This window comes from Delphinus delphis, chromosome 10 (assembly GCF_949987515.2).
Source record: "Delphinus delphis chromosome 10, mDelDel1.2, whole genome shotgun sequence".
NCBI lineage: Eukaryota > Metazoa > Chordata > Mammalia > Artiodactyla > Delphinidae > Delphinus > Delphinus delphis.
In genome coordinates this window covers 73,099,803-73,120,564 of record NC_082692.2, presented here as the reverse complement: position 1 = coordinate 73,120,564, position 20,762 = coordinate 73,099,803, and the positions used below count along the sequence as shown (strand labels likewise).

General features: G+C 43.5%; 1 protein-coding gene, 2 non-coding genes and 2 pseudogenes across 5 annotated transcripts in view; 3 read left to right on the top strand and 2 right to left on the bottom strand.

The window, feature by feature from the left end:
- Positions 1-20,762, bottom strand: part of ABHD6 (abhydrolase domain containing 6, acylglycerol lipase) — a 53,794-nt gene that overhangs the window by 10,802 nt on the left and 22,230 nt on the right. For all 3 annotated transcript variants that reach the window (XM_060022753.1, XM_060022754.1, XM_060022755.1), the window contains exons 3-6: positions 16,615-16,767; positions 5,746-5,902; positions 3,959-4,072; positions 2,523-2,655 (exon numbers count right to left, since the gene is read on the bottom strand). In XM_060022753.1, the coding sequence (XP_059878736.1) occupies positions 2,523-2,655; positions 3,959-4,072; positions 5,746-5,902; positions 16,615-16,733 (523 nt within the window). In that variant the 5' untranslated portion in view covers positions 16,734-16,767. The remainder of the gene's footprint in view (positions 1-2,522; positions 2,656-3,958; positions 4,073-5,745; positions 5,903-16,614; positions 16,768-20,762) is intronic.
- On the top strand, positions 959-1,063 carry LOC132433039 (U6 spliceosomal RNA). The gene has a single exon (XR_009521078.1). It is a non-coding gene; the product is annotated as a U6 spliceosomal RNA (small nuclear RNA).
- Positions 1,778-1,884, top strand: LOC132433037 (U6 spliceosomal RNA). The gene has a single exon (XR_009521076.1). It is a non-coding gene; the product is annotated as a U6 spliceosomal RNA (small nuclear RNA).
- On the top strand, positions 6,096-6,708 carry LOC132431860 (histone H2A.Z pseudogene; annotated as a pseudogene).
- LOC132431714 (nucleolar protein 56 pseudogene) lies at positions 6,744-8,134 on the bottom strand (annotated as a pseudogene).

Below are 20,762 nucleotides of genomic sequence, written 5' to 3'. Positions count from 1 at the left end.
TCTGGAGTTTAGTTAACAGTAATGAACCAGTGTTGGTTTCCTAGTTGTGACAAATTTACTGAGGTTCATGAGCTATTAAGGGGAGAACTGGGTGAAGGGCATGTGGGCCTCTCCGTACTATCTTCGCAACATTTCTGTAAATGTAAAATTATTTCAAAGTAAAAAAAGCATATCTTTTCATTTTCGTATACAAACAAATGTAATTCTAAACATCTAATGGAAACTCTGGTATAAAACTCTTTCTCTGAGCAAATGAACAGAAACTCAAAAAAGACCTTCCGTAAGTGATTTAAGATCTGACCTTCCGTAAGTGATTTAAAATCTAAATAACCTTCCAGAGGGGCTATTCCTCCAATTCTCAAACTTTATAAGACTAAATGATTTCAGACACAGTGCTTGGGAAAAGGAGAAGAGAAAACCCTTTGGGAGCTTGCCTTTGATTTCAATGAGCTTAACAGACCTGAAAACTGAACTTTCAGAGTAAGTAAAAGATTTCAAAGGTAAATTCAGTTATGTTTCAGTGGAAGGTGTACAAGTTCAATTCATGGCTGGATTCTACCGGGTAAAGGAGGTAATGAGTATGAGTCATATATAAAAGAGGTAGTGAATGTGAAAGGACTTCCCCCCAAAACCACAGCTTGGGCTCTGGAGTGAGACAGCCCAGGGTCAGTCCCTATCCTGGCTCCAGCACTAACGTAATTACTTCTATGTTCCCACCTATAAAATGGGCATACTAAGTCGATCTAGATAAGAATTACATATGTAAAAAGTCACTGAGGTATACACTAAAAATCTGAACAATTTACTATGTGTAAATCACACTCCAATAAAGTACCGGGGGTGGGGAGGGGAGCAAGTGAAGGAAGAAGAGAGAAGAATTAAGATTTTTCTCACTAACACACTGTAAATCTAAGTTTGAAGGCTTATATATATTAAAAAAATTTTAAATCTAACTTTAGTGCTCGCTTCAGGGGCACATATACTAAAATTGGAACAATACAGAGAAGATTAGCATAGCCCCTGTGCAAGGATGACATGCAAATTCATGAAGTACCATATTTTAAAAATAAAAAAAATAAAAGTCCAACTTCAGATCATAATTTCAGGGGACACGTTACAGCTCAAGTTGACATGAATACCTGTAAGAACAGAGAAACTAAAGTTTGTTGATTAAAACAAAAAAAATCTGTGGGACTTCCCTGGTGGCGCAGTGGTTAAGAATCCATCTGCCAATGCAGGGGACACGGGTTTGAGCCCTGGTCTGGGAAGATCCCACATGCCGTGGAGCAACTAAGCCTGTGCGCCACAACTACTGAGCCTGCGCTCTAGAGCCTGGGAGCCACAACTACTAAGCCCCCGTGCCTAGAGCCTGTGCTCCACAACAAGAGAAGACACAGCAATGAAAAGCCCACACACCGCAAGGAAGAGTAGCCCCCGCTCGCCACAGCTAGAGAAAGCCCGCGTGCAGTAACGAAGACCCAACACAGCCAAAAATAAATAAATTAATTTTAAAAAATCTTATAATGAATAAAGATCTCTGAGTTTTCAGCAAAAAAAGGAAGAGGCACGATAATAGTACCTTCATCTCATAAGGTTAAGGCAAGAATTAAATCCATATAAATCCATATAAATTCTTAGCTCATAAGAATTCAATCAATGTTGGGTGTTAATATTATCATTATATTTCAACGTATTTAAATGTTGTAAAGTACTATACACATTTACATTAACCCCCTCAAACTGTGGAACAAGGCTGGCTCTGTATTTTAAAACTCAAGCACTCGCTTCAGCAGCACATATACTAAAATTGGAACAATACAGAGAAGATTAGCAAGGCCCCTGCTCAAGGACGACATGCAAATTCGTGAAGCGTTCCATATTTTTCAAGTGTAAAATAGATAGCTAGTGGGAAGCAGCCGCATAGCACAGGGAGATCAGCTTGGTGCTTTGTGACCACCTAGAGGGGTGGGATAGGGAGGGTGGGAGGGAGGGAGATGCAAGAGGGAAGAGATACGGGCACATATGTATACGTATAACTGACTCACTTTGTTATAAAGCAGAAACTGACACACCATTGTAAAGCAATTATACTCCAATAAAGATGTTAAAATTAAAAAAAACTCAATATGGTTATGATTATGGTTATACAACTATTGTATCTATCACTGAAGCAATCTGATTAGTACCTCTAAAATATCGTCAAAAAGATGATTCTAAAAGAACAGTCAGGGCTTCCCTGGTGGCACAGTGGTTGAGAGTCCGCCTGCCGATGCAGGGGACATGGGTTCGTGCCCCGGTCTGGGAGGATCCCACATGCCGCAGAGCGGCTGGGCCCGTGAGCCATGGCCGCTGGGCCTGTGCGTCCAGAGCCTGTGCTCCGCAGCAGGAGAGGCCACAACAGTGAGGGGCCCGCGTACCACAGAAAAAAAAAAACAGAGCAGACATTGCCATTTATGTCTTCAGAGATTCAGACCCCGCTGTGCTCAAGTCACTCATAGGGTTATTTCAGCCTCGTAACTCACCAGCAGGGCACACAAGAGACAGGCTGCAGACATCTGATGGGTAGTGAGCGGCATACACCCCAGCCACGTGGCCGCCCATGGAGGTGCCTATCAGGTGGAAGGGTTTTTTGTTCAGCTTGAGGCATTCTACAAACTAGGAAGGGAAATGAGAAAGAGGCTTGGTTATACAGCTGTGGACAATGACAACGGTGATTACAGAGTAGAAAACCTCTGTACTTCCTATGGGGACAAGTGAAAAGGACTGTTGATGAAAGGGAATCTGGAATCTACTGGATCTATTATCCGGATGAGCCCTGTTACATGCATGTACTTCTCTTTACCTGACACAGGTTACTGAAGGGTCATTTGTAAGTATAAAATCAACAAGGATTCTCCTAATTCATCAGTCGGCAAACTTTTAAAATAAAGGTTCCGAGAGTAAATATTTTCTTGGGAAAATTTTTGTGGGCCACATGACCTCTGTTGCAGCTATTCAACTCTCCTGTCGTAGCACAAAAGTAGCTAAAGACAACATGTTAACGAGTGAGTGTGGCTCAGTCCCAGTAAAACTTACCTTACAAAACTCGGTGGCAGGCCAAACAGAGCCCACAGGCCACAGTTTGCTGACTGTTGCCCTAATTTACAGGCCTTCCCATCCATCCAACCATCCATTCAGATAACGATCCACCCATCCGTCTATTCAACCATCCAACCATTCATCCAACCATCCATCCAACTTTCCATCTATCCAACCATTCAACCAACTATCCACCCATCTGCCCATTCACCTAAAAAATATTTACTGGATGTCTATTATGTACAAGGAACTATGGTCAGCTGCTGAGGATACAGCAAAGAGTCAAAGAAACAAGGTTCCTGACCTCAACAGAATACACAGTTCAATGGGGGGAGAGGGGCAGGCATGAAATAAATATCCTCAACTGGGGAAAATATGTCAATTTGAAGCTTAGGAACCACTAAATTTTGAAATAGTTCATGAGCCCCAAGACCTTGAAAGCCCAGTCAGAGGGGGCTGAAGATAGATACTGAATTAGAACAAAATGCAAAGAGCACCCTCCCCATCCTCTACAAGTAGGCAGACATGCTGTCATTGTCATCATGGAGCTGGTAAGCAGAAAAATAGACTCTAAAAAATGAAGTGGTCTTGAGGAATTCTAAACTCCCTTTCTGAAGAGCTGAGAAAACGCCCAGATGGCATTTCCTTAGAAACAACTGCAATAGGTTTAGAGGAGAACAGCCTGCAATAAGCCCTGGTCCTCCACAGCTGACCAAGGACACCACTGGGCTGCTGCCATTTTGTTTGCAATTACTTGCAGACAGGATGCATTGGAGAATGGTTGAGTCAGAACGGAACTCCCTTGCCTGCTCTTCAGACTCGGGCATGCAATAGTGGGCAAGACCCACCTGGGCAATCTTTGGTGGAGCCTCCTGCTTACCTGGTGTATCCTCTTGACTTGTCCATCTATGGACAGATCATCCAGGGAGGAGCGGGTGGTGCCCTCATGTCCTGGCATGTCCACGCAGACCAAGTGTAGGTTCTTTGGAAGGAACTGAGGATACACAGGCACAGACTGTCAGTACGTGCAGTGTAGAACATGTCTGCCCATTTTTCTGGGGAGGCTACCCCTACTTACCAAGTGACCTGGACAGCCACTCCCTGGGAGGTTATGAACCTGGACCACCCAGTATCTTACCCTAGTAACATCTGACGTGAATAAACATTGCCAGTAGCCTTCTAGGGAGCAGGAACCCCCCAAATCTAATACAGAAATGGAAGGGGACTCGGGGGAATGACTGGAAAAGGGGGACAAAGGTCAGGGTAGCAGGCCTGCGCCCTTTGCTCTTTCTTGACACCAGCTGGCAGGTACTACATCCTTCTCCTTTCCCTCACCCCTTCCACGCTTAACTCTAGTCACGCAGCCACTGACTTGGGACTATAAGGGATAGTTCTGCTCTCCCAGAGTCCTGTCCAGCTCCAGAGCCCACGGGAGCAATGCTTTTCCTAAGAACCATGTCTGATCGTCCTAATTCTGGTTTCAACTTTTTTTTTTTCATGCATTAGGTCTAATTCCTAGGGTATTTTTATCCTAAACACCTTCTTCCATTTAAATATGTGCCACATTTAACCAGGAATCTGAGAAACATCTGTTATCAATAAACAAATATCCAGTTATATCCAGTTATAACATCTGTTATCAATAAACAAATATCCAGTTATATGAAAGATCCAGTTATATATGGAGACAGCAAGTGAGAGGTTCATTAAGGCATGAGGATGACTGTCCTCATAGTGAGATTTGGAAATAAGAACACAAGGAAGGGGCTTCCCTGGTGGCGCAGTGGTTGGGAGTCCACCTGCCGATGCAGGGGACACGGGTTCATGCCCCGGTCCGGGAGGATTCCACATGCCGTGGAGCGGCTGGGCCCGTGAGCCATGGTCACTGAGCCTGCGCGTCCGGAGCCTGTGCTCCGCAACGGGAGAGGCCACAGCAGTGAGAGGCCCGCGTACCGCCAAAAAAAAAAAAAAAGAAAAAGAACATAAGGAAGCAGAGGATGTATGAGCCTTTTCCTCCTGGTGTGAAGCATACTTGGGGTCATTCGGGTATGGTCCTGCTTGAGGTGGGAGCCTGGGGTGCTTCCCTCCCAAGACCTCTCCCAGCCCCCATCTTCACCAGCTGTTCATTCTTACCAGTAAAGCAACTTGCCACACCCAAGTAAACCAGGACAGAAAGGGAGTGATTTGGAAAACTATCCCAGAAAGCTGCCAGATCAAGACTGTTTCTCTAAAGGGCTAAGGAAAAGAAAAAGCAGAAATAGAAAGAAGACGGAAGGAGATGGGGAGGGGAGAAGGAGAAACAGAAAAGGGAGGAGGAGGGGAAGGAAGAGGAGAATCTTGGAGAATAAAAAAACAAGTGAATTTTTAAAGCTGGATCTTGATAGTCATGACAGGCCTGAGATGAAGGTGAGTGTCAGGAATCTTCCCTAAGAAATACTCATACGGTGAAATGATTTTTAAGGCACAGATTTTACAAATAACATTCAATTCAGTAAATTTTGTCTGATAAAAGGATCTGAATAATATACTGCATTAATTTTAGGATGATTTGAGCCACAGTTCTGGGTTCCCCTTGCTTTCTACCCCTGCTGATGACATCGTGTCCAAGTGGAAACCTCTTCTTGACTGAGTGACACCCTCTGAAGAGAGAAGGCTCTAGGACTGCACCTTGACCACGCTGAGCCACATGTCCTTATGGGCAGAGAATCCGTGGAGCATGAGGATGGAAGGCTTGTTCCCAGGCCTGCCGCGGAAGGAGTAACAGAACTGATAGTCTTCGTGGCGCACATAGCGCACCTGCATGCCCAGTGCCCTCCGCCAGTACCTGGGGACAGAAAATACAGGCAAGTCAAAGTCATTGAGCTCCAGAGAAGCAGCTTCGGGAGGGGGACTCTGTAGTCTCACTCTGAAGTAAGACCAACACTTTTCCCAGCCCTCATCCTCCACGCAGGTCTCTGGAGCCCCCAGAGCTTCACCCTCAAGGAGCACTGAGCCAAACCATCCAGAAAGCACCTTACATGAATATTCTGTAAGTAACATGTATATATGTTACTAAGCAGTCTATTAGAAAGGGAAAAGGGGGTGTTTTCTTAAGAAGCATGACACATAATAACCCTTTATTAACATGAATTTCTAGCAGTTTTGAACCGCAGTGCAAAGAAGGAGCAGGCAATGGGACCTCACTGGGTGTCTGACTTGAGCCATTTCTCTGCCTTGCTTCTTTGAGCTTCACAGAATTGGAAACGGCTGGTGGTAAGGCTGGGAAGGACTCCAGAAATGCCAAGACAAAGGTGGTTTCCCCTCGAAGACAGCCAGCTTGCGGTTCCTGGTGGGCCATGTTCATTGACACCTGAAATCTGGGACGAGCAGCTGTGGACGTGCAGGCGTCAGTGACTCTGGGTACAGGGCAGTCGCCCTGGAGTCCTAGAGGACCTCACTGCAGAGGTACTTTAATTGGAAGGAAATGCATCAGAAGACTTAAAGGTAAAGTGTGTTACCTCTTGTCACCTACAACTCGCTACTCATGGAGATGAAGAATCGGACTCATCAAGGCTGCACTTGCTGGCGGTGGTGTCATTCCACATCCACAAATCTCTGGATGGCAAGAAAGGACAACAGGAGGCTGTCTGATGGACGCCTGGATTCCTTATTGTCTCAGGACTCAACATACCTCACAGCTGTCCAGTGTGGGTGATTCCAGTGACTGCTGTGAAAAACACTACTTGGCCTATTTGTAATTCTATTTGAGCAAGCTGGAAGTTTAATTAGCCTTTCAACCAACCAAATTTCTGCATTTGAGTCTTAACCTTATTTATTTATCTATTCTTGTGAATTTGTTTTTATTGGGATACAGGAGATGGGTTGGGAAGTATCGCTGCAGGTTACGCCCCACCAGGGAAAGGTCCATTCTAATCTTCCTGGGGGAGCTTTTGGAACTTTTTCATTCCTTGGAACTGCTGCTCTTGCTGCCAGCAGCCTCCTCCGGTCCACAGCTTACAGCTCCTCCTTGGAGAATTTCCTCTTTTTCTTTGGGACACTCTTGTTTTCTGACTCTTCAGGGTCACTAACTGGTTCCTCTTTGGGGAAAGATTTCTTCCTCTTGGGAAGATTTCCACTGCCGGCTGTCTCTTCAGGATCACTACTAACTAGCTCCTCCTTGGAAAAAGATTTCTTTTTCTTGGGTTTGGAGAAAGAGACCGACGAATCTTCCGTGCCATTCTCCTGAGAAGCCTCCTGGGGCTTTCACTTTCTTCTTTTTGAGTCTTGCACTTGTCTGCTTGCACTCCCCCTGAGCACTGACGCTGTTTTCTGAAGATGCAAGGGGAACTGCAGCCAGCTGTTCTTTTCCTTCTTGAAGTGTTTCTTCTGTTTCTCCAGCTTCCTAGTAATCTCAGCGGTGGCTTCCTCTGCCTGAACCATTGCCTCCTTCATGACATCCAGATTCTTTCATGGAATCTCTCCAGTCTCATAGAAGGACAGCTGCTCCTTGACTTGTTCTTGAAGCTTCTCCACAAATACACTTGAGGGCACCTGAGAGAAGCAATCAATTTATGAGGATATACTGCATTTGTTGGCCAGGTATTGGGAGATGCAGCCTTTGTTCTTAGCAGCTGCCTGGCCAATGAACATGGAGTGGAAAATCAGACCATATTTTGGGGTGTTATCCCTTGTCTTCAGGGCTCTGGAAACGTGGTCCCTTTGCTGGGCCCAGGGAATCACTCAGACACAAAGACTGGCCATCAGAGTCTTAACCATATTTAAGTGTTAGTGTGGTTTCAAAGAAGCTATTCATTCTCAAGTATTGGATTTTGATTGAGTTGACTGCTTAAAAAAAAAAAAACTGTTTGGATTTTAATTGTGATGCAGAATTTATGGTAACAAACATTTGATTTTGTACAGACATAATTTCCACTATGGTGGATAAGCTTGATAAAGGTCATATGCCCTCCCCTGCCTTCCACTCCAGATATATTTTTCCTAGAGACTCTGACAGTGAGAACTTGTTTCATAAGAATTATCTCATCAGTCCTCTGGTTTTATTCCTTACAACATATGGCAGCTGGTTGAAAGCTCAGCTTCTGTTGGTTACATAAGACTTGGCAGTGCTGGAGTTTGGCCTGAAACTGATTTCAATATGAAATTACCATCTAAACAAATTGAACTCTCTGCATGAAGAATCTCTCCAAGATGAAAGATAATTAATTCAATCAGAGATTCACTTTGTGGTATACTTTGCACCAAAGAGGTAGCCAAGTCTTACAATAGCAAATAGCCTAAATGGACCAACTTTAACCCTTTGTGTAAAATAAAGGGAGAGGGAGATGAGGATATATATTCATATTTACTCATACCTGCATACAAAATGCATGCGAGCATATACAAGGTACTATTAAAATGAGTATCTGGAGCGGAGGTGGGAAATACTGTGAGAAGTAGGTGGAGAGGGAACAGCGGTGGGAGGCAGACTTACCATGCTTTTTTTAGTACTTTTTCAATGAATATATTGCCTATTGAAAACATTAAAGATACAATAAAACTGGCTAGCTTAACAGCTCTTCTTATGACAAAACATACATATTTCATGATATCAAATATGATATGGTAATTTGTTCACTCATTCATATCCCAGCTCATTCATTTACTGGCTATATGATCGTGAAACTCAATTTCCTCATCTATAATATGGGAAAATGTTGCATTCTACTAAGGATATATATGGTTAAGATTAAAAGAGATAATCCATTACAAATTCTGGTTCAATGCCCAACACACGGGAAATATTCAATAAATGGTAGTTTTATTATTATATAAAAAAGATTCTGTCCTTCAAATATATCATTTGCCAAAATTCCAGGGAAAACTGTGGAAAATTTTGTGACAAATATTATAGCCATATAAGTGGAATCATTTGTTCTTTGGTGTCTGGCTTATTTCACTTAGCATAATGTTTTCAAGGTTCATCCATGTTGTACCCTACATCAGAACTATATCCCTTTTTAAGGCTGAATAACATCCCATTGTATGTATATACCACATTTTGTTTATCATTCATCTATTGATGGATATTTGGATTGTTTCCATTTTTTTGGCAATTGTGTGTAATGCTGCTATGTACATTGGTATATAAGTATCTGTTTGAGTCCTTGCTTTCAATTCTTTGGGGTATAGAAGTACAATTGTTGGATCACATAGTAATTCTGTGTTTAGCTTTTTAAGGAACCACTAAACTTTTCCACAGTAGTTATACCACTTTACATTTCTACCAGCAAAGCACAAGGGTTCCAGTTTCTCTACATCCTCACCAACACTTGCTATTTTCCATTTTTTTAATAATAGCCATCCTAATGTGTGTGTAGTATATCGCTGTGGTTTTCATTTGCATTTCCCTAAGGACAAGGATGTTGAATATACATTTCTTTTTATTGAGATATAATTTACATACCATAAAATTCACCCTTTTAAATGGTACGACTGAGGTGTTTTTAGTATATTCACAAAGTTGTGCAACCATCACCACTAATCCTGGAACATTTTTATCAAAAAGAAACCTGACTGCAGAAATAGAGACAGATGTAGAGAACAAACATATGGACACCAAGCGGGGAAAGGGGGGTGGGGTGGGATGAATTAGGAGATTGGGATTGACATATATACACTAATATGTATAAAATAGATAACTAATGAGAACCTGCTGTAGAGCATAGGGTACTCTACTTCACTTCACTGTATACAGCAGAAATTAACACAACATTGTAAAACAACTATATCCCCAGAAAAGCAAATCCTTCTCGCCATTAAGGTAATAGTTGTGAACTAAGCTGACAGCTGTAAACTAAGTTCCCACTTCTCCATTCTCTGGCCATTGAATAAAGCTTGCACTGCTTCAATCTCAAAAAAAAAAAGAAACCCAACTGAACTATATACTTACAAATAGTTAAAAAGGTAAATTTTATATTGTGTATATTTTACCACAATTAAAATAGAAAAAGAAAGAAATCCATACCCATGAGCACTCACTCACCATTCTCCTCTGCAGCTACTGGCAACCACCAGTTTACTTCAAGTCTCTATGCATTTGCCTATTCTAGACATTTCCCATGAATGGGTTCATTCAATATGTGGCCTTTTGTGTCTGGCGTATTTCACTTAGAGTGTTTTCAAGTTCATCCATTATAGAATATATCAGTATTTTATTCCTTTTTAAGGCTAAATAATATTCCATCATATGGATATGCCATATTTGTTTATCCATTCATCTGTTGATGGACATTTGGGTTGTTTCCACTTCTGAGCTATTAGGAATAGTGCCACTACGAACATACATATACAAGTTTTCCTATGGACATATGTTTTCTGTTCTCTTGGGTGTTCTCAGTTCATGTAGGAGTAGAATTCCTGGGTCATATAGTAGCTTTTAAAAAAAAAACCTTTTGAGGAACTGCCAGACTGTATTCCAAAGTGGTTACATCATTTCACATTCTCCACTAGCAGTATATGAGGGATCCAATTTCTCTACATCCTTCATTGTTATTTTTTAGAGAAACTTTCAATGTAAGTATAAATAATACAGAAAAGTACACATATTGTAAGTGTACAGCCTGATGAATCTGCACAAAGTGAATGAACCCATTATCTGCCACCCAGATCAAGGTCTAGACTACGACCAGCATCCCAGATATTCACCTCATGCCCCTCCCCATTAATACCTCCTAAAGGTACCCACTACCTCATTTTCAAACAGGAGAGTTCTGCATGTTTTAGAATTTTATCATACAATAAGTTCTTATTTGTATCTGACTCCTTCCACTCAATATTATGTTTGTAAGGATCATTCATGTTGTAAAATGTAGCATTACTTCTTTCCATTTTCGTAGCTATATAGTACTCCATTGTGTGAATAATGGTATGACTATACCTCAATTCATTTATCTATTACAGTATTAATGGACATTGGGTATTTCCAGTTTGGAGGTGTTATAAATGGAGCTGCTATGGAACATTTTTGTATATATCTTTTGATCAATACATATACACACTTCTGTTGGGTGAAATCAGTGGGTCATTTTGTCAAACAGTTTTCCAAAGTGGATGAACCAGTTTACACTTCAGTCAACAATACACCAGATTCTAGTTGTTGCAAATCTGTAGTGGGTTAATAGTATCCCGCTAGAATTCATGTCCACCTGGAAACCGTGAATATGACCTTATTTGGAAATAGGGTCTCTGCAGATGTAGTCAAGTTAAGTTGAGGTCATGGTGGATTAGGGCTGGCTTCAAATCCAATGCAACTGGTGTCCTTATAAGAGAGAAATTAGGACACAGAAACACACAGAAGGAAGAACACCATGTGAAGACAGAGGCAGAGACTGGAGTAACACAACTACAAGTCAAGGAATGCCAAGGGTTGCTGGCAACCAGTAGACGCTAGGGACGGGGAAATGGAACAGATCCTCCCTCAGAGAGTCCAGAAGGAACCAACCTTGCCAGCACTTTGGTTTAGTATTTCTAGCCTCCAGGGCTGTGAGAGAATAAATTTCTGTTGTTGAAAGGCACCCAGTTTGTGGCAATTTGTTACAGCAGCCCTAGGGAACTAATACAACATCCTTGCCAATACTTGGAATTGTCAGTCAGCCCTTTTCATTTTAGCCATTCTGATGGGTGTGAAATGGTATCTCACTGTGGTTTTAATTTGAATATCCCTTAGGGCCAACAAAATTGATCATCATTTCACATGTTTATTGGCCATGATCTCCCCGTCTTTAGGTCAAGTGTATACAATACGACATAACCGTGGGAGTGATATTTCATCATACTCACAGGTTCTGGGGATTATGGAGGTAGTTCTTGGTGGGGCTGTTTTAGTAATTCTACCTGCCAAAGGGGTCAAGTTTGACTTTTTTGAGGATGGATATCTAGTTAACCTAGTCCCCTTTCCCTGCTGCAGAGCAGTGCTACCTGTCACAATTCAAGAGACCGTATCTATGTACACCTGCTACCGGACTCTCCTGTCCCGTTGGTTTATTTGTCCTTTGTGCCAATTTCACCGTCTTGACTGCTATTGCTTAATAATTAGTCTTGATAGCTGGTAGTGTAAATCATCTAATATTGTTCTCCTTCAAGACTGTCTCGCTTAATTTTTTTTTACTTTTTTTTTTTAATTTTTATTTATTTATTTTTATTTTTGGCTGTGTTGGGTCTTCGTTTCTGTGCGAGGGCTTTCTCTAGTTGCGGCAAGCGGGGGCCACTCTTCATCATGGTGCGTGGGCCTTTCACTGTCGCGGCCTCTCTTGTTGCGGGGCACAGGCTCCAGACACGCAGGCTCAGTAGTTGTGGCTCACGGTCCTAGTTGCTCCACGGCATGTGGGATCTTCCCAGACCAGGGCTCGAACCTGTGTCCCCTGCATTGGCAGGCAGATTCTCAACCACTGCGCCACCAGGGAAGCCCTGTCTTGCTTAATTTGGCTCTTTGCTTTTCCTTATAAATGTAAGAATCAGTTTATTAAATTCCATAAGAAAAAAACCTGCTGGGATTTTAAAACGTGTGTACACTGAATCTACAGGTCACTGTAGGGAAATCTGACATCTCTCTATTGGAAAGTCTTGCAACTCACAAATATTGTCTATCCCCTCCATTAATTTAGGTCGCTCAAAATTTCTCTCACTAATACTCTGTAGTTTTCTGAGTAAAGGCTTTGCACATAGTTCTTTAGATTTATTCTTAGGTATTTTATATTTGTTGATACAAGATATTTTCATTTTCTATTTGTTTGTTGCTATTATATAAGAATACAACTGATTTTTGTTTACTTATCTTGTATTTAGCAATCTTGCCAAATTCACATTTATTTATTTATTTATTTATTTTTGGCTGCTTTGGGTCTTCGTTGCTGTGCACAGGCTTTCTCTAGTTGTGGTGAACGGGGGCTAGTCTTCGTTGTGGTGCACAGGCTTCTCATTGCGGTGGCTTCTCTTGTTACAGAGCATGGGCTCTAGGCACACGGGCTTCAGAAGTTGTGGTGTGTGGATTCAGTAGTTGTGGCTCGCGGGATCTAGAGTGCAGGCTCAGTAGTTGTGGTGCACGGGCTTAGTTGCTCTGCAGCATGTAGGATCTTCCCGGACCAGGGCTCGAACCCGTGTCCCCTGCATTGGCAGGCAGATTCTTAACCACTGCGCCACCAGGGAAGCCCCTCACATTTTTAATTTTAACAAATTATCGATAGATTCTTCTGGACTTCCTACGTACACAATCATGCCATCAGAAACAACATCAGTTTTGTTTCTTCTTTTCCAATTATCCTCTTCTCTCTCTTATATGTATGATTTCTTATCTTTTTTTTTTTTTTTTTTTTTGCGGTACACGGGCCTCTCACTGTGTAGCCTCTCCCGTTGCAGAGCACAGGCTCCGGACGCGCAGGCTCAGCGGCCATGGCTCACGGGCCCAGCCGCTTCGCGGCATGTGGGATCTTCCCAGACCGGGGCACGAACCCACGTCCCCTGCATCGGCAGGCGGACTCTCATCCACTGCACCACCAGGGAAGCCCCGGTGAACAGTTTTGACAGTTTAGAAAACGAAAGCCAGAGCAGCCCCTGATGTCACCCACAGTGGCCACGGCATCTCCAGTGTGGCTGCCTGTGGACTCTCACAGCCACGTGTTCGCCATCTCCTGAAGGAGCTATCACAGTCCCCATCTCTGTGGAACTGTGCTAGCCATGCTCCAGGGACACTTAGACCCAGAGAGAATTCTCTGAAGGCTGGCTGTGACCCACCGGGGGGTCTGTGCCCCTGAGGAACTCAGAAGACCTAGAGGGAAGTCCAGGCGAGAGCGCCCCGAGATGCCTTCCTCATACCCATACGCTCACTCGGCAGCGTGGCTTGGGGTATCAGGGATGCCCAGCTACCTCTACTGCCTGCTGTTCCTGTTCACATCGCAATCCTGAAAATTAACTTGGCTAAGCCAGGTCTGCAGGGTGAACCTTTGGGTGGTCATTACGGGCAGCTGAGTAAATGAAGGCCTTTGGAGGAGCAGCTGTGGTTAAGGGACATTAAGTGGCTCACAGCAAAGCTGCTCATCCTATGACAACCACTGTGAAAGTGTCACTTGCAGTGAGGTGATGTGAAGCAAACAGGCTGTGCGTTTCAGTGGGGTGGGGGAAGCCGCTCACAGGAATTCCAGCGACCCTGCAATGGCATTACAGGTGCTATTACCGTAATCACAGCCCCTCTGCCACAGCGCTACCCGGCATAATCCCAAAGGATTTCTAGGATTTTCATCCTCCCCAGCCAACTGGGTTTCTTCTTGGCCTGTGTGGCTGAGTTCACAAAATAAAGAGATCTGTGTTCATCCTCCAGCTACAGCTCTGAGTGAAGTGACAGGCATGGGCAGGCTTTAGGTCACCTGCATCTGCGCTGTCAGATAATAAAGGACTGAATGTTCTCTGTGGGGCCTCTCTGGGTTTTGGTGGTATTACTTGTTCATAAGAGTGAATTATTTGCTATGAGGCATTATTCATAATAGCAAAACGTGGAAACAACGCAAACGTCCATTTGGATAAATAAAATGTGGTATAACCATACAATGGACCATTATTCAGCCATCACAATGAACAAAGTACAGATAGACGCTGCAGCATGGGTAAGCCTTGAAAAGCGCAAGCCAGACCCCCAAAAAACACAAATTGTACGATCTCGTTTATATGAAATGTCCACGACAGGCAAATCCAAAGAGACAGAAGGTAGATTACTAGTTACCAGGGGATGAAGAGAGGAGAAAACTGGGAGTACCTGCTAACAAGTATGGGGGTTCTTTTGGGGGAGATGGAAATGTTCTCAATTAGATAGTGGTAATTCACAGTACGGTGAAAGCCAATTAAATGTACACTTTCAAATGGTGAAGTTTAAATTATATGAATTTTAACTCAAAAAAGTCAATTATTTGCTATGAAGTTAATTTTCTCTTGAAAGATCAAGCATCAAAATTACTCTAACATTCTGACTCTGAAAGCCTTCTCCACGATGGCCCAAGGAACTGGGTGTTGGGGGGCTCTGCAGCAGAGGCTGGTTTCCGCATGCGGTGGGTAGAATGATCACACCTCTGCATGCAGCCATATACGTGGTTATGGGTCACGTCGCTGAACGGCATTCTCTGCTTCACTTCAAGGGTGGAGAGGGGCACACCACTCTGGCCTCTCCACGTCAGGGGCCACATGGGAGCCTTGGCCCCAAAGCACTCCTACTGCCAGTGCTTCAAGGGCTATGGCATTTAAGCAGGCAGAGTCTTAGCTTCATCAATGCGGAGGTGGGTCCTGCGTGACCCTAGGAAGGGGTCATCACCTCCCCACAAGAGTGAGTGAAACATGAAAGCTCCCTTCTGTTCAATTAGCTTCTTTTCAAGGATCAGAGCCTGGCTGGCAGGCGGAAAATTCCACACTCTAATGAAACAAAAGGGAGCCAGAACGGAGGGCAGAGAAAGGGCACAGGCACAACCTCCCTGCATTCTTTTCTCAGGGCACAGAACGCAGTCCTAAGTTTCAGAAGTTGTGATTAAATCTCAGTGTGCTTCCCTATGGCACAGAGAGGAACCAGGTCTATTTCAGTATTTCCTTCATCATGGGATGAAACCATGGGAGTGTGAGAGGTGATTTTATTTGGTAAATGGACTGTGGCATGAAAAGTCCCTGAGGCACATCATGAGAAAGCTTCTCTCTTTTCAACTGTTAACCTTCTGATTCCATCAAGGAGAAAGGCTCTATACCTTTCACACCTCTCAGACTTTTTAACACAGAGAAAGGAGAGAGTCTTTGGTAGGCAATGGTATCTAGGCTAGAATTTATGAACAGAGTTTAATGGCATTGTGCTTATTTTTACTTTCTTATATTAATTTAATATTTTTGGTATGTATGGCAAGCTTTCCACTTAAGGTAGTGATATGTCACTCTTAAACTGATTGAAGGTTTTCTTAAAAAGTCACTCTAAAGAAAATACAAAAGAAAAGTAGAGGTGGTATGCAGATAGAGCAAGAAGCATAAAGGTGACTCAAGAATGACAGAAGTTTTGGAAACTTCTTTTCCGTCACTTTACTAATGAACACTTTTTTTTTTTTTGGCGTCCCTGGGTGGGCGCGACTAATGATTGCTTTTAAAAACATCTAAAACCATTCTGTCCTATCCATGCCATCTCCACGATCCTACTCTTTCTAACTCATTTTTCAGTGTATTTCACTGTACCTGTCAAGACATCACTGGACCAGAATCCAACGGCCAAGAAAAACCAAAGGAATTACCATGAATCAGTGATGTTGGGAGACAGGGTGGTCTCCTGAGTAAAGACACCATCAGAAACCTGGAAGAATTTACCTGGGGAGAAGCTACCACTACTTCAGGAACACTCCCAACATTCAAGAAAGGACGTCTTTCAACTTTTCTGTAAGTTTGAAATATTTCATGATAAATGTTGAACAGCCACAACCAAAAAGGACGAGCAGAGAAGGTGGCATGGTCATGATACTCCTGAAAACTTGAACTATAAAACGAACTTACCAGTAATAGATTCTTATCAGTGCCGAAGGCCACAGGAGAAATGAGGCTACAAACGCCAGGATCGGGATGGCCAGCGTCCCGCCCGCGATCACAAACATGTTAACCACGTCAAGATCCATCCTGCGCTTTAGGGCTGGCTGACACCTGCAGGGGCTGAAGAGAGAGACAGTATTGAAACTCCGTCTCAGGGACTTCCCTGATGGCGCAGCGGGTAAGAATCCGCCTGCCAATGCAGGGGACACGGGTTCAATCCCTGGTCCGGGAAGATCCCACATGCACTGGAGCAACTAAGCCCGTGAGCCACAACTACTGAAGCCCACGCGCCCAGAGCCCGTGCTCCACAACAAGAGAAGCCACCGCAATGAGGAGTCCGCGCACTGCAACGAAGAGTAGCCTCAGCTCCCCGCAGCTAAAGAAAGCCTGCGTGCAGCAACAAAGACCCAATGCGGCCAAAAATAAATAAAATTTTTTTTTTAATTTAAAAAAAAGAAAGTCCATCTCAGGAGACAAGGTGAAGAAGCAAAGCAGAACAGAGAAGTGAATGACACAGAAAGAGAGCAAGGATCAGGAGGCAAGTGCTTTAAAAGATCTAAATAGGCAGGACAACTAAATGTAATGAGGAATCCTTAAGATGACCCTGGAGTTTTTTTTAAGCTATAAAGGAAACTGGGGACAACTGGGGAAATGTAAGTAAGGACTGGTTATTAGATAATATTATTGTATTAGTGAGTGTGGCGATGAAATTGTGGTTATGTTTATATGTAAGAGAACGTCCTTGTTCCTAGCGTCTGCTGAAGTATTAAGGGATAAAGAATAGTAATATCTGCTACTCACTTTTAAAAGTTGAGGAGAGAAAAAATGTATATGTGCGTGTGTGTGAGCGTGTGTGCATCTGTGCGTGCATTGTGCACATGCGTGTGTGCATGCGTGTGTGCATCTGGGTTTGCCCATGTGTGTGTGTGCATGCGTGCATGTGTGTGTAGGGGAGGGAGAAATAAAGTAAGTGTGGTGAAATGTACTGGTAACCTCTAACTTTCCTACTAGGTTTGCAATTTTTTTTTTTTTTTTGCGGTACGCGGGCCTCTCACTGTTGTGGCCTCTCCCGTTGCGGAGCACAGGCTCCGGACGCGCAGGCTCAGCGGCCATGGCTCACAGGCCCAGCCGCTCCACGGCATGTGGGATCTTCCCGGACCGGGCACGAACCCGCGTCCCCCCCCCATCGGCAGGTGGACTCTCAACCACCGTGCCACCAGGGAAGCCCTTAGGTTTGCAATTTTTAAAAATGAAAAGTTAGGGAGGACAGAAGGCCTGGAAGGAAGGAAGGAAGGGAGGAAGGGAGGAGAGGAAGGAAAACATACACATGTACACATGGATGCTTATCTATATACAGACTATCACTGGAAGGTGTACAAGAAACCAGCAACAGTGGTTGCATCTGAGGTGGGAATCAGATGGGTGTCAGGGATAGAGGGAGACTTGCTTTTCACGGTCTACCCTTTAAAATCTTTGCTTATGTATCATGTACAGGCATAGACTTCACATATAAGTGATATACAGTAAAACGTTAGGAGGGAACACATTAGAACAGCAGAGTTTTCAGTATACTTTCTGATGTCCTTCCATAGACTTGGTGGACACATCTGAAGGCTAGGATGTGAGCTCCAGGAGGGGAGGGACTGTATCCCCAGCATTCAGACTAGGGCCTGACCCATTTCTAGGCACTCTAGAAATCACCACTGAATTAGAGGTCCCCACCCAGTCCTGTCTCATGAACTCACTCACAACATGTTTTTTTTTTTTTCATGGAATAAAAAATATTTCAAGTCCCGTCATCCTCCCCAATAGAGAAAACGACTTCTGCAAGGATCTGTAAGTCAGGTGTGGCCCTTTGCCATCTGAGGACTTGGCCACTTGTGTTAAGTGTGCATCTCACTAACATAAAAAAGAGGCTTCTTCAAGAAAAAGCAAACATCTAGCAAATCATGGTCTTCCTTATATTTCCTGTGAAATGGAAGGCTTTGTCCCATACACCTCTATCAACTGATGTGTGTTTCAATTTTATAATGATTTCAAGATGGCACAGTATGACCACTGAGCATGGGGGTCAGCCAACTTTTTCTGTAAAGGGCAGATGATAAATATTTCAGCATTGTGGGTTATAAGGTCTCTGTCGCAACTCTTCAAGCTGCCCTTGTAGCGAGACAGCAGCCATACAACATGTAATGAATGGGTGTGACTGTGTGCCAATAAAATTGTATTGTAAAAAACAGCCTTCAGGTTGTAATTTGCTAACCCTTGATAGAGCACACCAACTCCATCAGACAGGCAAGGCGAGTGTTTTATTCCCTATATTTATAGGTTGAGGCAACTAAGGCACAGAGAGGTTAAGTAACTTGCGCAAGGTCACTCAGCTGGTAGTCATGATTAAAAAACAAGTTTCTGGCTTGGACCCACTCTCTTTGCTCCTAACTCCACTTGGTCTAATTTTTTTCAAATGGCCTTTTCTCAATCTTTGTAACCTCTCTGCTTTTAAATACCCACATTTGTCACCCCTGATTTCTCCATGAAGATGTGACATCTCCATTTAGATGTTTGGTCTCTTGTGAGAGGTTTGGTGAAACAAGCCCCTCGGTCTAGAGGGGGAAACAGATACATCTGTAGGTGGGTTAGATGGTTCCTTTCAGTTTCACACACACTCTATCCGGGGACAGTACTGAGTCTAGGGTAATGAAAGCTGCCGCCTTCTCAGGGGCAAAAGCACTGTCTGTGTTTCTGATTCAACTGTCCTCTCAGTTTCTCAGTCACTGTAAACACTTTTTCCAGCACACTTATATCACTGGCCTCTTTGTCCTCCCAGAACCAGAGTTCCTAGACGGTAGGAATAATCATACATGTTCTTTCTAGTGCCTAGAATAAGCACAGGACACAAATAAGGTGCAAATGAATTAATGAAAATCAAAGTTACAAAATGGGTTCAATCCTATTTGTTTTAGGGACAACCATTCCCAGTGATGTTATAAGAGACCTGACTTTTCTCTCTTTCAATAATTACAAAACTCCCCAGAGGAGTCACCTATTTAATGCTGGATACAATTTACGATGCTACAAAGGCCCCACTGTCAAGGGGTAAGAAAATTAATCACAGAGTGAAGGGTATTTTACGAATCTATTTGAATAGTGTGGGTCACAAGAGTTGGTGAAGATGGGAACTGGCGGATTCAAGAGGACTTTTCCACATCACATAAAGGCCTTAAAAACTGCTGAGGGCCGCCGTGAATTCTGATTCCTGAGCTGCAGGAAGTTAACTGCATGCTCTTATTTTAGACTAGGAATTAGAACATTTTATGCCCAAAGCCATAGATGTCACAGACTCTGACACTGGAGATGGGAGCCCCAACATGAAGTCATGATCATCAAAAAGAAACCTCATGGCTTCATCAATGCCTGCTAGGGATGTCACAGTCAGTTTGGGGGAAGGTTTTATCTGGCTCCATCCTCCATTTAACGGCAGAATAAAGTCTTTAATAAGGAGCTTTTGCAGAGCATCATCAATTTAGCAAGGCTTGGACTTGTTACAAAGAATCCTGCACACTTTCCCTGATGACATCAAATACAGACAGGCCCTGAGCGAAGACACTCATGTTTTCTGAGTTTTCTATAAAGAGCTGACCATTATTCCTACCTCTGCAACATCCTTCGTTTTACAAAGGACTTGCCCCAGCCTTTGAAAAGGCAGCTGCCCTACCCTGCTGGGGTTTGTTTATAGGATGTTCTATGTACCCAAGGCTGGACACAGAAAAACTGAAGCCTTGTGAACCCAGAATCACCAATGACTGAACATCAACTAAGGGGTAGGGCGTGGAGTTTCCCTAAGCACAGGGACCAAACAACTGATGTTTGCGAGATGACTTCAGGGGGCAGAACACTCAGGGCTACACAGCATCAGGTAACACTCACATTCACACTGAGAAAGTCATCTCTTTGCAGTTCTTTTCCCGCCCTGCTTAGGTCAAAGAGAAACTCAGTGTGGTTACAAAATAGCTTTCTAACCCTTGAGCCTCCCGCAGGCAACGGTATCTAGCTATTTAATAACGTTGTGTTGATTTTTATGGATATTTTCAGTTTATGGTAGCGATGCACATTAATCT